The sequence below is a fragment of the Podarcis tiliguerta genome (genome assembly GCF_965153285.1).
Source record: "Podarcis tiliguerta genome assembly, chromosome: 10".
NCBI classification, from domain to species: Eukaryota; Metazoa; Chordata; class Lepidosauria; order Squamata; family Lacertidae; genus Podarcis; species Podarcis tiliguerta.
The window spans coordinates 36687457-36704677 of NC_139543.1; the positions used below are offsets into that span (position 1 = coordinate 36687457).

Below are 17221 nucleotides of genomic sequence, written 5' to 3' on the forward strand. Positions count from 1 at the left end.
AAGTCCTGGGATGGGCTTGCCTGTGATTAACTCAGCTCTTCTGAAATACTGATTTAGATCAAAGAATAGATATGTCACATACAAGGCAGTCATGATAGTTATCATTGACTGTGCAATTACCCCACCATCCTCTCAGCTATATCCAAAGGTGTATAAGGACTGGGATTCACTTATCACATATGCACAGTTTGTAAGGTGCTCTATTAATATGAGGGGGGGGGGTTAGTGCAAAATTTAAATGGCTTACATTGCAATATTCAGTTTAATTCCTCTAGATAGATATATGCTAAAAACACTGCCCATAGGCTGAGTGCAATGAGCACTTGTTACACTGATGGTTTTCATTCCAGTAATGGATCTCGATTTGCAAGTCTACACTGTTAGTACATCTATTCTTCTTCTTTACTTGTCACAAAAAGTTTGTTTACACCATGCATCCTCTACCCTCAGGGTAACGCTGCTGGGGGTTTTCTTTGGTAATTCATACCTGCAGCTCAAATCCAGCCACCTGTCTGACACGATGAAATTCATTCTTATGTATGCAAAGGCACTGTAAGGTTACTGGCAATCATTCCAAATATCTTATTGCGAAGAAGGCAAAATGCCAACAGATAAGTTGAGTGCAGTGTCACTCCTATATTGCAGCCTAAACTGCAGCTAAGGAGAGCCTTGAATTTATTTTCTACAGAAGTGCAGGTGGTGCTGCTGCTGCTTTTATGATCCTCCTTTCAGCCTAAGGTCCCAGGACACGTAATTGCAAGAGTAGTTTAAAAAAATGGAGCAAAAACATATTTTACACAAATAAGTAGGAAGCCTCAGAATTACAATTATAGATTTAATTATAGTCTACACAGACTCCACTAAGGAAAACCAACAACCATTATGCATGTTCTTGCTTGAGGGGGAAAAACAACAAGAAAACTATACATCATATTTCCTCAAACATAGGGCTGGACAGAAAATAGATTGTGGTCCATTAAGCAGTTTCTTAATGGACAAGACAAGAATGATGGACAAGGTGGATCTTCATCTGACCTAGCGCCACACAGTCACACCATAACCTAATGTATTGGCTTCCGATCTATAGATCTTTCCAGCAGATGTTTGGGCATTTAGTGTGGTTTCTTTCTTTGCTTTTTCTAAATGAAGTCCTTTATTTATATCTTTTTTAAAAACAACAACAACCCAGCTTATATAAATTTTAATCAGATTTTATTTTTCTTACTCATAAATTTAAGGCAGTCAGATGGGTGGGATAATAATAATAATAATGGATTTCCCTATTTTTATCAGAGAAATGGGAATGCTATATGACAATGGCTCTATGTACATCTTCACCATTTGGTGGCATCTCACCATAAAGAAAGTTGGGTAATATGTTTCCCTCACAAGATGATGTAAATCCATCTTCATAATATGCTCCTGAGATCTGAAGCAATAAAATATCCTTTGAATTATTATTATTTTTCCCTGTAGCAAAGACAACAAAGAAACTAGTATGCATAAATACACCTGTTCGGACTCCACTCTCATCTCCACCTCAATGAAATCTGGCTGCCTTCCAGTCACCCTTGAATCAGTTAAATTATGTAGGAATGTCTTGTATCAAAGCTGAGGAAAAGAAAATGGATAGGCTCATGCCTAATTTATTTTGAAAGTGACCCAATGGCCCTTCCCCCTGCTGGGAGGAAACTAACCAAACCAGTCTTTCCCTTGAAAACAGTCTATGAAAATAAAGCCTTTAGGGACCTGTTACCATATACTATACTCGGGTCCAGGCCAGAGACCTTGCAAAAGCTATCTAGTTTATCCTTCCTTTCCGTTCCTGCCAGCGTGGTCCTTTCCTTCCTGAGGCAGCTTCATTTTTCTAGAGGAACGAGTGGACCATCTCTACCAGAGGCAACTCATATTTTCTTATCTCTGTCAAAACACTGTCCCTCTGTTTCCTGTGAGTGTCAAATCTTTACATCACCCATGCTCGAGAAGGGCATGTCAACAGGCTGGGGTAGCCAACATGGTTCCCTCCAGTTGTTGTCCAACTCCAATTCCCATCAGACCCAGCCAGCATGGCCCATGCTCTGGGATGGTGAAGTCCAGCATCATTTGCACCATGTTGGCTATGCCTGAGCTAGGAGCAATAATTGTTGGCTATGCCTGAGACATGTTGGATATGCTCTGAACCTTCAAAATAATAGGCTCAGGTAAAATGATTGTGTGTAGGGTTGCCATATTTCAAACAGTGAAAATCCGGACAAAAACGTTGTTGAGCTTTTTTTTAAAGTTTTGCCCAAAGTTCTTGACTATTTTCTATAAAAATGGCACTGCCGACATGGGTTGCCATCCGTCCAGATTTTCCAAAACATTTAGCCAATTTCTGCCTGGACACTACTGACAAATGCAGTATTCCAGATATGTCCAGGAAATTCAGCAACCCTAATTGTGTGCAGCTTCAAGCATTGGGCTTTTGGGGAATTTTTTCCTAAACATTTTGAGATCCATTGCCCCACATGTTCCAACAGACTTCCTTTTGCTGAGCAGGTTTTTAGTTCAGGCCCTAAATTAGGAATCCTGCAAACTAAATCATTACCTACAATCACATGTAATTTCTTTTGCACTCGGTGAATCATTAAGTATGGGGAGACAGCTTATTTACATCTGCTTAACTATACAGCGCATGGCAATTTGGATGAACCAATCATTACTTCAAGGATACCAGGCTAGGACCTGCTTAACTACAGCATGGCGCCCAACCCCTGCTTGATCCTTTACTCCCTCAAGGAAGGAGTTGCATTTTCTCCTGCAAGCCTTCTATCAGTCTTGCTTTTTCAGAAGGGAGACAAAATATACCTCCCTTGGCCAGGAAGCTGTTTTCTATCCAAGCAGGAAATCCTAGCACATAATTATCACCAACACAAGGAACAATAGGTGTGAGAAGTGCACCTACTTTGCCATCCAGAAACATAGAGATAAATAATAATTAAGGATACATTTCTCTTTAGAATTATATCTTGTTTGCAGTGTTATATAAATTAGCCATCATCTTGGGGGAAACTACTATTTTGGTTTATGGAAGACTGTCCAAAAAGAACAAGTCTCAGACTGGCTCAGAAGTGTCCACTGTCTTCCCTGAAACAAGCATAGTTCAAAAGTGTTCTAAGTGCAACTCAGAAGATGGAGGTTTTCAAAACAGAAGTTGATTGGCCATCTGTCAAGAATTCTTAACTGTGATTCTTGGATTCATAGAATCATAGAATTGTGCAGTTGAAAGGGAGCCACAGGGTCATTTAGTTCACCCCACTGAACTGCAGGAATCTCAGCTAGATCATACATGACAGATGACAATTGAAATCCCGCTTAAAGACCTCCAAAGAAGGAGAGTCCACCATCTCTTGTAGCAGTGTGTTCCACTGTCAAATAGTTCTTACTGTCAGAAGGTTCTTCCTGATGTTTATTCAGAATATCCTTTCTTGTAACATGCATCCATTGGTTCAAGTGTAACTCTCTGGAGCAGAAGAAAACAAGCTTACTCCACCCTCCATGTGATAGCCCTTTAGATATTTGGAGATGGCTATCATATTACCTCTTAGTCTCCTCTTTATAAGGCTAAACATACTCCATTCCATCAACTGTTGCTCATTAGACCTGGTTTCTAGACCCTTCATCATCTTGATTGCCCTCTTCTGCACACATTTCGGCTTGTCAATATCCTTCTTAAATTGTGGCAAACTGGACACAGTACTCTAGGTGTGGTTTGACTAAGGCAGAATTGAGTAGGACTATTATGTCCATTGATCAAGACACTTCTGTTGATGCAGCCTAGAATAGCATTAGCTTTTTTTTTGCTGGCCTATCACACTGTTGACTCCCCATTGACAATGTTGGCTTGTGGTCTACTAACGTCCCTAGATCCTTGTCATATGTACTATTGGCAATCCAAGTGTTCCTCGTTTTATATTTGTGGTGCTGATTCTTCCTACCTAAGTGTAGGTAGGAAGCCTTGTCTCTGCAAGGCATCTAACTAGGAGACCCTTGGGGTCCCTTCCAATTCTATAGTTCTGTGATTCCATGAAAGTGACTTTCATTTCAACAGATACTATACATTTAGTAAAAACTATTGAAAGCAGTGACACTCACTCACAAGCAAATGAATGCAACATTCATTTTGGTGACCTGTTTGCACAGTCTAGTCTTAAAATGAAATCAGACCTTAAATGATATTTACATTCCTAATTCATAAGGATGCTTCAAGAACTGATGTTTTCAGAACATGTGATTACAGAGTTTGCAGATTATGTTTGAAGATTAGGTTTGTGAAATACATTTATGTATTTATCTTATTATTCTGTATATGCCCAAGGAACTTTTTGTCCCTATGATTATTGCCCTGTGAGTAAATAACCAGCTTCTAAATGCACTTATCCTCACAACACCTAAGTGAAGCAACAAACTGCTGCCTTTCAACCACCGTCCCATCTTTAAAAAAAAAAAAAAAACTAGGTCAGATTTGCACAGAAGTTTCATGTGCTACTTTTGAAAATGCAAGAAGCTGTGTTGCAGACATACTCCAATTTTTATTTATACTAATAGCAATTTTTCCTTCTAACATTACACTTTCCCATAAATAATATGCCCAACTCTTCTGTAGAGTTTCTCTTAGAAGGTGGTATCAACTGCTATGAAGGTACTTCTCTAGGGATAAAAATGCATGAATCACAAAGTGGTTCAAAGTCACAGCTCAGAGTACCTACAGCAGTAGAAGTTACACTATTCAGTCCTGGGTTTACCCTAACACTCACAGAAAGCTCTTGCAACCTGACAATGTTGGTTCCACCCCCCATTCAATGCAATATTGGAAGCAGAGTTGCATTCACTGTGAACTGCAATGATTTTGCTATCCCTGACCTGAATGTACCAACACATAATTCACTTTCTTCCAGGTTAAGCACAGGTCTCCAGTAGGTGTTTCAGACAACTGCATTGATGATGTATGTATGGAAATTAAGTAGGATGGAAATTACGTAGGTTATCAGAGGTGAGCATTCATCTCTGCACATTCTGCAAGGGAAGAAAAAGCACAAGTTCATTCCCTGCATTGCTATTATTATTATTATTTTCCTGCATTGCTATTGTTGATTAATTTATATACTGCTCAGTACCGGAACTTGTTTCTTCTAAGTGGTTTACGAAATATAAATATTAAAAACCAAGCACATAAATTGAATTTAAAATGGTTAAAATATACAATAAAGCTGTATTATTTTTTTAAAAGTAAAAACAGAAGATCTAGTTCAAGGGAACAGGAATATGCTTACACAGCTGCAAGTGCCTGCAGGATGCAAACACAGACTGGGTCTCTCAAATTTCAACAGAGAGGGCATTCAATAGATCTGGTACAATACAGTGGTACCTCTGGTTATGTACTTAATTCGTTCTGGAGGTCCATTCTTAACCTGAAACTGTTCTTAACCTAAAGTACCACTTCAGCTAATGGGGCCTCCCACTGCTGCCGCGCCGCTGCCATGTGATTTCTGTTCTCATCCTGAAGCAAAGTTCTTAACCTGAGGTACTATTTCTGGGTAGGGGAATCTGTAACCTGAAGTGTATGTAACCCGAGGTACCACTGTAAGTGGAAAAGGCCACTTTCACATTGCCAGTTGGGCCATGGCAACATTAGCAGGGTTCCATTTGTTGACTTCAGTGCCTTTACAGGGTAAAAAGGTAAAGGTAAAGGACCCTGACAGTTAAGTCCAGTTGTGAACGACTCTGGGGTTGTGGTGCTCATCTCGCTTTACTGGCCGAGGGAGCTGACGTTTGTCCGCAGTTTTTCTGGGTCATGTGCCCAGCATGGCTAAGCCACTTCTGGCAAAACCAGAGCAGTGCACGGAAACGCCGTTTACCTTCCCGCTGGAGCGGTACCTATTTATCTACTTGCACTTTGACGTGCTTTTGAACTGCTAGGTTGGCAGGAGCTGGGACCGAGCAATGGGAGCTCACCCCGTCGCAGGGATTTGAACCGCCGACCTTCTGATCGGCAAGCCCTAGGCTCAGCGGTTTAGACCACAGTGCCACCCACATAGAGGGGAAATCAGCAGTCCAGAGTATTTTAGCAGTTTATATGTAACTCTCAAGACCTTAAAGCTGGCTCAGTAGCTAATAGGCAGCAAGAGCAGATCCATCAGTACAGGTGTGATGTGTGCCCAATAAAAGACACCACTCAGCACCCAGGCTGTGGGCATTCTGCAGCAGTGGCACCTCTGGATCAGCCATAAGAGAAGCCCGATATATGATGCACTATAGAGAATCTCAGAAATATTTCCCCTGTGGGTGAGATTGTGTCCCTGGACCAAGAGTATGGAAGAAATGAACAACAAAAGTACCAAAACAGTAGCCTGAGGATGCTCCTAGAGTCATCAATGTCACTGGTGGCTCAAGTGGCTGCAGTAATGAGGAGCATCTCTTACCAGTTTTGGCTGGTACATCAGCTTTGGCTGTGTCTGGACAGGGACAGCTTAGCCACAGTGACTTGTGTCTTGCTAACCTAATGTCTTGATTACTGCGATGTGCTCTATGTGGACCCACCCCTAGCTGCAGTCTGGAAGCTGAAGCTAGCGTAGAATGCAACAGTTAAGCTAATGAGCCAGGGACATGTAACACCCTTGTTAAAAGACCTGTACTGTGTCAATTAGCTAACAGGACAGGTTCCAGGTTCTAATATTAATTGACAATTTCTTAACTAGCTAGGGACCAGCTTATCTGAGAAAATGCCTTCCATATAAAACTGTCTGCTTCCTGCAGTCATTTTCAGTCATCTCCCACAACCTGCAAATGTTCATGGGCAACAACTCACAACAGAGTCTTCCATGTCATGACACTTTTTTTTTTGGGGGGGGGGGGGAGAATAACCATCTCCCAGACATAAAGCAAACATTAACCTGGCTACACTTCTGATGAACATTTAAAACCATCCTGTTCATCTTGGTGTGTGCTGGTGTGTGCTGGCAGGCATTATGGTTTTAAAAATGGTTTTGACTTCCAATTATGTTGGACACCTTTTTTTTGGATTTTTAAGTGTATTGTATATTTGTTTTGTTGTATACCACTTTGAAATGGTGCTCTTGCTGTGAGAATCACAGGCAGCACACACATATTTTAAAATAAATAACCATCAACAACAATATATCCTACTGCTCACTGTATGAAATGACCTCTATTGAAAATTTCAAATGAAGCAATCCTACTAGCCATCTGAAACTCTGTTGACCTCTAGTCCCTCTTCACAATTGCCGTTGAACATTCATTTCTAAATAAGTGTCTGAGAAGTTTAGAAGTGCTATCTGTTCTTTCTACAGGATTCATAAAGTATACTGTACTTCCCCTACAAGAAAACTTATTATTTCTGAGTAAGTGTTTTATTAGCTTCTATCCAAGCCAGCTCTTTCTCTTTCTCCAGATTATTCAGTCTTATGCTCGAGTCCATTAGTCATGTAATTTAGCCTGCCAGAATGAAATTGTTGCCTGCCTTTCTAAAGTGGTAGATAATTAACTGTTGCAGGGGAAGGTATTTGTGCTTTGCCATTGAAAGAAAACTCTTCCTGGGTAAATGAGTAAGAATCCAGATATTGCTAGAATTTCTTTTGCTAACTAGCAGTCTGATCCTGTGTGTTCTTTAGTTAAACACCAGTGCAGGCTTGTCCATTAGGACTGATGGGGCATTGCCCTACCAACCTCAGTCTGCCCTCATTTAGTTCTCACCTGCCTGTCTTCTAACGTACAACTAGTTGAGGGGTTCCCTATTGCCAGCTTCCTCCTCCTCAGTTTCAGTGTTGCCCTTGCAGAACTCAGTAGGGAGGAGGATGGGGACAAAACTCAAATTGGTTGGCTCTGCCCATCATTAGCTCAGGCCCCACCTACTGTTAGCATTTCTGCCTTCTGCACCATCAGTCCTAATGGTTACCAGCCACTACTGTTAAATTCATGGGGCATTGCATTCAAGAATATTCTCATAAAGTGGCAGCCAATGAAATGGAAAACTGGGCATGGTTTCCAGAGACATGGTGTGTTAAGGACTCCATTTAGGAAGGAATACATGTTTTGCATGCAAAAGCTCCCAGGATCAAACTTTAGAACTCCCTGCCTATTGATATCAGGCAGGAATCTTTATTGTATGCTTTTTGTTGCCTGCTAAAACATTGTTATAAAGGGACACGGGTGGCACTGTGGGTAAAACCTAGGATTTGCAGATCGAAAGGTCGGCGGTTCGAATCCCCGCGGCGGGGTGCGCTCCCATTGCTCAGTCCCAGCGCCTGCCAACCTAGCAGTTCAAAAGCACCCCCGGGTGCAAATAGATAAATTGGGGCCGCTTACTGGCAGGAAGGTAAACGGCGTTTCCGTGTGCTGCACTGGCTCGCCAGATGCAGCTTGTCACACTGGCCACGTGACCCGGAAGTGAGATGGGCGCACAACCCTAGAGTCGGACACAACTGGCCCGTACGGGCAGGGGTACCTTTACTTTTACCTAAAACATTCTTGTGTAGACAAGTCTACTCAGATGTTTAGGAAGTTGATGCAAGTTTTAATCTGTTTTTGGTCTATTGCTATTTTAATTTTTTGGAAGTTTTGCATTATTATTGTTAATTCTTCTTATTGCTAATGTAATTGTTTCATTTTTTTGTAAACCACTTTAAGTGGGGGTTGTTTCTTAACCAAATCAAGTGGTATAGAAATTTTTGTGAAATAAATAAATGGAATCCCTGTAAGGATGGTAGAGAAAGACTTCTGTATGAAACCCCAGACAGCCACTGCCAGTCAGTGGAGACAGTATTGAGTTTGATAGACCAATGGTCTGACTTGATATGAGAAAGCTTCCTGTGTGTTTTGACATGCATGCAGAAAGAGGGGAGTGGAATTGTACCTGCTGGCTCAACCACATCTGGTATAACCTATGTGTGCAAGAGTCTGTGAATCCACAATATGTAGGTTTGACAGGGATCACTGAAAGAGAATGTCTCAGATTTGCAAACAGAGAGTATGCGTGTACACTCTGCATTCCTCTGAAGAATCTTTATAATGGCTACAACTTTGGAACTCAGAGTCAGTTTCCCCACCTCTGCTTCACTGCATTGGTTGCCATTTGGCAGGGACAATGACGCCTGTCTGCTTTCTTTAATTAAAGGTTACTAGGAAAATGCAGAATTAATGTGATGTGATGGCAGGCATATGGTCCTGTTAGTATGCTGTTTGGGTGACTTCTGAGCAAGCACGTACTGGATCAGATTGCTCACTGGCAAGCATTTCTTAGCAATCTCTGGGTACTTACTGATTTAAGTGTCAGAAAGAGTTTTCTCTCGCTGGCAAAGAAAGCACAAGTATTTGTGCCTTAAGTGATTTAATGAGCCACTGCTTTTGGAAAGCAGGCAACAATTTCTTTCTAGAGGAGTAGATTGCATGACTAATGGTATTATATGTAATACTACCTAAGCCAGAGGAAGAGGAAAATTGGGTTAAAGAACATACATTGATAAATACTCATATAGGGCTGAGAACATGTGGACCCAGAAGTTATGCTGAATGCATGCTGTGAGTAGGGCAAATGGGCCCAATCCTGCAGCCTTCCATGTATTCATGTTAATGCGAGAAGAGTTTTATGGTACCTTAAAGATTAGTAGAACTATTGTGGCATGAGCTTTAATGGACTAGAGCCCACCTCATCAGATGCATGGAAGTTTATCATCAGTGGCCAGCATTTGTCTATCTTTCTATGCACAAATTTGAAACATATATTTTGGGCTTCGGTTAAGTGGAGCTTTTTCACAAGTTTGTGTGGATAAGAATCACAGTCACAAAACATTCAGTACTACTTTTATCTCAGAATGATGAATAACAATAACATCATATCTATTGTGAATTTAAGAAAGAGATGGCTGTAATAAAGCTGTGTTGGTTTTCCCCTTAAAAAGAAAAGGTGAGCTTGTGGGCCTACAGCTATTGTTGGATATCAGTCCCAAACAACCTGATAGGAGTTGAATGGCAACATATGGAGGGCTACAGGTACCCCAGACTTGTCCTAGGATAACTGGCATAACAGCTTGTTGCAAAGATAACCTAACCTGTAAAAGGCACTATTCCCTCCCCCCTTTCTCTTCTGTGACTGCATATGTGTGCAATGAGAGAAATTGAAGTATAGTTAGAGCAACCTTCTCCAACCTGATGTCCTTCAGATGTTACTGGGCAACAACACTCCTCAACCTCAGTCAGCATGGACAATGGTCAAGTGGGGAATTCTGGGTTAAAGTGATAGACTAGGGCCAACAAGGTTTGGATTGAAATCCCTATTGTCCCATGAGGCTTGCAGGATTAGCTCAGGCCAATCACCAACTCTTAGCTTAACCACTTCACAGAATTGTTGTAAGGATCAAATAGTGGCAGGATGAGACAACTTTGTGTGCAGCACTGAGCTATAAAAAACGTACTAAATAAACTGATAACAGCAAGTGTGCAAGTAAATGTGCTTGTAGGCAGTCTCCCTCTTCCTTCTTCCCTCCCTCTCAGCCTCCAGTGCCTGTCTATCCTGTGTAAGATGCCCTTGAACAAATATTGGGGTTTCCACTGAGCATACTGATACCTCCCTCTTGCTTCTCAATGGCCCTATTTTGGCTGCATGGTAGCAGCATACAAGGATGCTACATAGTAGCAGTGTACAGTATAAGGATGACCAAAAGTCACCCCGTATCTGTGCATTAAAAAGAAAGATTGATTTCTGAGTTCCAGCCATGCTGTGTTCTAATGAATCCAATCAATGTTTAAGTTTCTGAGCCTCTCTCTATAAAATGAAGCTCTGTGCTCTCCCGTTCACTATCATGGAGAATCTAAAAACAGCTTTAACTTTCTCCCCTTTTGGATACGGTGGATGAAATTTATGAACATAGTACAGGTTTAAGCCAGGTGTCAGCAAGCATTTTCAGTAGGGGGCCAGTCCACTGTCCCTCAGACCTTGTGGGGGGCCAGACTATATTTTGAAAAAAAAATATGAAAAAATTCATATGCCCCACAAATAACCCAGAGGTGTATTTTAAATAAAAGGACACATTCTACTCATGTAGAAACACACTGATTCCTGGGACCGTCCATGGGCTGGATTTAGAAGGTAATTGGGCCGGATTAGGCCCCTGGGCCTTAGTTTGCCTACCCATGGACTTTAGGCGGGCTAAGCTGTAGAGCAGGCTAAGCTGTAGGACCAGAACCTTTTTGTGGGTAAAGTTACGAATGTAACTTTCCTTTAAAACCCGTTATAAAGGGTGTGTGAGAGTGGTGGTTTGTCTTTAACATATTTAAGAGCTGGCAAAATGGGTATGCTGACTTGTACTATTACTACTACTATTATTATTTTTAAAAATGTAGCTTGCTAGACCTGACTTTGTTGTTTGTAGATCTACACTGAAAAAGCAGCCACACATTTCTATGCAATTTTTTAAAGTTTATATTTTTTAGGTTTTTTTTTTTAGTTTAATATATTGCATGAACAATATATTAAAATTTTAGGATTGTGACTCACATAGAGATTTTTTTAAAGAAACTTGTTGTATTATCTATATGTATAATAAAGACAGAGTAGGTATCTATAATATGTTGAAAAACACACACAATATAATGTTCTAGTGTGCAATCCCCCTCTGCTAAGGTATCCTCCTCTGCAGTCGAAACATTCCTAAAAGATTAGCTCCTTACAAGAAGAGGAGAATGCAGCCTGTCATCATCCAGATTACAGCATGGCAGAAGGAGACAGCCAGAGATACAGATGACCAGCACAGCCTTCAGGGTAAGGAACACATTCAGAAAGGCAAGCCCCAATGGATCAAACATGCTGGCCATGCCACATTGCCACACACTTCTGGGGAAGGTGAAAACCTATTTGCTACCAATCTATTTGATGCAATGGCAAATTGGCACTGGTCGTATTGAAATGATAACTCCTCTTTTCTGAAAGAGCTCTAGTTATGGGCAACTGCATCCACCCAAGCCTTCTAGAAGTGCAGCAAGTATGAAAGTGCATGTGTTTGCCAAATTATACATTCAAAACGTGGAAATGATCATTGCTTTCACATAAGGCCAATAGCCACAACAATCACAGTAACTCAAATTGTAACTCCCCCAAAATGATCTGCCCCAAACTCAATTCTTCATTTGGGTATACATAGTTTCCAGGTGGTGCAGTACTCTGTGGATCCTTTATGCTCTTTCTGTATGATGTGACTATGCCTCCACCATCTTCAGCACACATTGGAATACAGTGCTGAAAATTCTAAACAAGCAGCAGGGAAAATGCCATTTTTTTGACTAAGCACAAAATTGTCCTTAGTTCCCCCCATCACTTGTGGTGACAAAAAGATTGTCTGTATTAGAAATTATAACTAAATGGATCCCTGTGAACATAGAGAGTACATTGCTGAACACCAGGTGTCGTGAGACCACATATCAGGGAAAATATGTTGCCTTCATAGAATCATAGGAATTTCAATGGTCATCTAGTCAAATCTGCTGCCACAGCATCCCAGAAAGGTCACCATCCAGCTTCTGCATGAAAACCTCAAATGAAAGTTGATCCTTCCAGGGTGGCTTGTTCCATTGCCAAACACCTCATATAATCAGAAAATCCTTTCTAATATTTACTCAAAACCCTCTTTCTTGTAATTTGAAACTGTTGGTGTAAGTTCTACCGTCTTGAGCAACAGAAGGCAAGTTCGCTGTATCCCCCATGTGGCAGTCCTTCAAATATTTGAAAACAGCCTCTTCGTTGCCTCTTTTAAATATATACAACTGCTTCCACCTTCCTCGTAGAACATGGCCTGTCACCCACCACCATCACCCTCAAAGGACATTTTATGCTGCTTGCAAGCTGCAGCTGAGGGGTAAAACATCCTACTTTACATTCAGAAGGTCCCGCCTTCAATTCCTGGCATCTCCAAGTATGTCTGGGAGGGATCCCTGTGTGAAATCCTGGAGAGCCACTGCCAGGCATTGTTGTCAGAATTTATCTAGATAGACCAAATGGTCTGACTCAATATAACTCAGTGTCTTCTGCCCTGTGTTCTTCCTTTTCAAGAGGATGTTTCTGACCACTGTTAGGTAAAGGACCCCGACCATTAGGTCCAGTCGTGACCGACTCTGGGGTTGCGGCGCTCATCTCGCTTTATTGGCCGAGGGAGCTTCCGGGTCATGTGGCCAGCATGACTAAGCCACTTCTGGCAAACCAGAGCAGCGCACGGAAATGCCGTTTACCTTCCCGCCGGAGTGGTACCTATTTATCTACTTGCACTTTGACATGCTTTCAAACTGATCGGTTGGCAGGAGCAGGGACCGAGCAATGGGAGCTCACCCCGTCCTGGGGATTTGAACCGCGACGTTCTGATTGGCAAGTCCTAGGCTCTGTGGTTTAACCCACAGCGCCACCCACGTCCCGTAATAAAGCAGTAATTGGCCCAGAGTCACATCCAGTGAGCTTCATGGCTGAGGGGGGATTTGAACCCTGGTCTCTTCCAGGTCATAGTCCAACACTCTAACCATTACACCACACTGACCACTGTTAGAAACTGATTAAAAGGACCATTTGCTCTCAACCAGAAAACTCTGCTTCCATCTGCTTCAAATAATATTGACCTCTTTGGCTAATTAAACAATATATTGCCATTTAAACTGTGTGTGGGGGGGGTGTCACTGTTTTTGTTTGTAATTATGGTATGTATTTTTGTGTTTTCATGTTGTAAACTGCCCTGTGGCTTTCAAATGAAGGGTTGTACAGAAATTTAATAAATCATCATCATCTTTGCTTGATTGAGTAAACTGAAACATACATACAGTGGTACCTCTGGTTAAGAACTTAATTCGTTCTGGTGGTCCGTTCTTAATCTGAAACTGTTCTTAATCTGAGGTACCAGTTTAGCTAATGGGGCCTCCCCCTGCTGCCGCACGATTTCTGTTCTCATCCTGAAGCAAAGTTCTTAACCCGAGGTACTATGTCTGGGTTAGCGGAGTCTGTAACTTGAAGCATCTGCAACCCGAGGTACCACTGTACTAGAAATGTAAGGATGCTTAGAACTCCTGCCTAAACTTCACTGAAGTCATTTAGATGAATGAGACTTTTTAATATACAAGCATATTAGAATAGGATGAGAAATCAGAGAAAAAATATGGGTGGCACTCATGTAACTGTGGGGCTTAAAAAACTATTTCTTGGATAGTTGTTGATAATTTCAAATGTATTTCTATGGACATTCATGTGGAGTTCTGAGATGTCTATTGAGTTCCCCAGAACTGGAAACAATGGGCCTCACAACACTTCTGTGGATTACAAATGAGTGCATTATGAGTACTTGCATGTACCAAACCACAGGGACTAGCTGGCACTATTTGTTCAAAAGTAGCAGAGCCAGGAACAAAAAGAAAAAAGGAAAATCTATTTCCAAGCTTACTGTTCTATATACCAATTAAAACTTTGATGAACAGATCCTACTTAGGGCAAGATTTTACTTACGGTAGGTTTGAAAAGGCAGCAACTACTCAGGGAAATGATTCCTATCTCATCACAACTTTTCAGATTTACAAAACATCCGTTTTCCATCTCTCTTGGCAGCCTTTAAATTATCAGACACAGATCTCTACCAGGAGCAAGCTGTAGACAATTGTCCTCTGGTTCCAGTACTGTAGTGCAAGAAAGGGTGCCTTTGTTTACTTTCCAGATTTTGCCCTTTGTTATTGTGCCAAGACTTACCCTCCACCCCTACCCCATGGTTCAACGAGAACGTGATAGAACCACAGCAGATTTTGGGACTAACACTAATTTTCGAGGAAAACAAAGGCTGCAGTCCCCAATGCCATCCCACAAAACTCCCCACAAAACTTCTGAAAATGTGTCACTTGTTTGTAATTTAACTGGAAAGGAATATATCCAAGTGTAGGCCTCTGAAACTTTCTGCATACATCTGCCCACCACCATCGCAGCTCACTGTAGAGTTTTAGATTAGCTTCTTACACTGCAATTCTATGCATATTTGCTCAGAAGGAAATCCTACATAGCTTTTACAATCTAAAGCAGCTATCATTTTCTAACATTAACAGAAAACTCATGAACAATTCATTGTTCTCAAACAGAGACATGCTCATTTATTTTTGCCTGCACTTGTGAATGATAACCACTGATAATATACTGATAGAGGCGGAGAGAGATTATTACAGATTATTGGCCTTATCATGGAATATGACCATGTCCTATAGAGGCCAAGCCACACAAATGTAAATGAAACCAATTAACACATACGGGGTTGGGGGCGGGAAGAGAACACAGCATTCACTTGGTGGGGGGGGGGGGACTATACAACATGGTTTTTTAATAAAATAAAATAGAAAACATCCCAATAGAACTTAAATCAGAATTACAGAAACAAGGAGGACACAAACCAGAGCAACAATAGGCACTTTAGCTCTTCCATCTCAAGTTCAAGGTCACTGTAATTGCCAAAGCAACAGAAAAAATATCATGTTCGCTCCAAGGAAACTTACACTTAAGATGTAAAGCCACACCAGCAGTTAAAAATAATTACACAATTCTGAAGCATGCAATTTTCTCTTTACAGTATTGGAAAGAACATGTAGAAGCAAGTGTGGCTATTTGGGGTAGGGGGGGGGCGGATAGGGGCCCTGGAAATATGAGGGAGGGGAACATGAAGTTCTGCCCTTGTTAGGACAGACTAGGCTATTCAAAACGAACCAACTCTTATCCCCAGTAAAAAAAATGGTAACAGAAATTTAAAGGATGAATTAGGAATCATAGATCCCAAACTCTGCGCTCAGAACAGTTTAAAACTCAAAAAACTAAAAAAACAAACAAACCCATCATCCAGCCCGCCAAACACAACAAACTTCTCTTTACAGTACAAAACTTACACTGAAATGCGAATGTAGCCTGCTGAGAAGCGAGAGTGGATTCCTGAGAGCTTTCAGGCAAACGTTGGGCAAAGTTTAGGTGGGACACGAACAAAAACATGAGCCGCCCCCTTCAATGAACGAGCGAGTCCCCGCGGTTTGCAGCCAGCCAACTAGTGCGCGCAGAAACTTATCAGCTTCCAGATAAGGGGCGCTGTAACGTCTGTGTTTAGTTCGCACTCCTAGCCAGGACGTTTTCATCCCACCCTGGAATTTTCTCGGGCATTCTTTCACACGTTCAGTTTGCAGGAGGAAATGCAGTAGTAGTAGTAGTAGTAGTAAAGTCGTGCAGTGCTCCAGTATCAGAGTGCTTACAAGCACCTTTTTATAAAGGGGGGAGGGGAGGGATAAGAGTGGGGCGGAATTTTCCTATTGAAAAGCCATGGTTGGAGAAGCCAACTCATAGGCAAGAGGAAAGTGCAAAAAGGGGTAGAAAGAGACACACACCCGTCTTGAGTTTATATAGGCACCTTCCCCCGAAGAGTTAATCTTCGCATGATCGTCTTCCAGGAGAAAGCTCGGCTGTGTGTGAATCAAACAGGTACAAGAAAGAGAATCTCCAAACAACTCCTTACCTATTTTTGTGCCGGGTCTTTAAGAGATTCCTTCCAAAAGGAGCCATGGTAGGTCCCAAAGGCAGGAGGAGATCATCAAACAGGTCCCAGAAGAAAGCTCTGGCTGGCTCGCTGGCGCGTTGCTGTCTCGCTGGCGTTCCTGCTGCTGCTGCTGCTACTCCAGCTTGTTAATAGTCACCCAGCGTCGAAGTTGTGCAACCCGTTGCTAACTTTGAACTCCTGCCTCCTTGTTTGTTGCTGCTGCTCTTCTGGAGCCCTGCCCAGCAGCCGCGATCTTGAAGGAGGCGTTTAGGAACAGGCGGGAGGAGGGGATGGGTGTCGAGAGAGGAAGGGGAAACCCGAGGTGGAAGGGGGAATAGGAGCGATGGCGAGGGGGAGCAATGCTGCTAAACTTTCCGAGCTGCTAAGAAAGAAAGCAGGATCAGTAAAACCAGAGTGTTTGGGAGCGCGGGGCAGAGGGGGTTTAACAAAGCAAAACGGAAAGCCAACTTTTTTTGTTTGTTGGGGGTGAGCAAGCAAGGTGGAGAGCATCAGACCACTAAAGGATAGAATCATAGAATTGTAGAGTTGCAAAGGACCACAAGGGTCATCTAGTCCAACCCCCTGCAATGCAGGAATCGTTTGCCCAATATGAGACTTGAACCCATGACTCTTAGATTAAGAATCTCATG

At 42.0% G+C, this 17221-nt stretch overlaps 1 protein-coding gene across 4 annotated transcripts in view; it reads right to left on the minus strand.

The window, feature by feature from the left end:
• RASSF9 (Ras association domain family member 9) overlaps positions 1 to 16843 on the minus strand; it is a 37971-nt gene extending 21128 nt beyond the window's left edge. For 2 of the 4 annotated variants that reach the window (XR_014502418.1, XM_083400986.1), the window contains exon 1: positions 16551 to 16843. Coding sequence is in view for 1 of the 4 variants with exons in the window: in XM_083400986.1 (XP_083257112.1) it covers positions 16551 to 16597 (47 nt within the window). In the remaining 3 variants the exon portion in view is untranslated. Of the gene's footprint in view, positions 1 to 15936; positions 16079 to 16550 lie in introns of those variants that run through there. The other 2 variants (XR_014502419.1, XM_083400987.1) reach the window with 2 other exon arrangements.
• Positions 16844 to 17221: the final 378 nt, after the last annotated feature.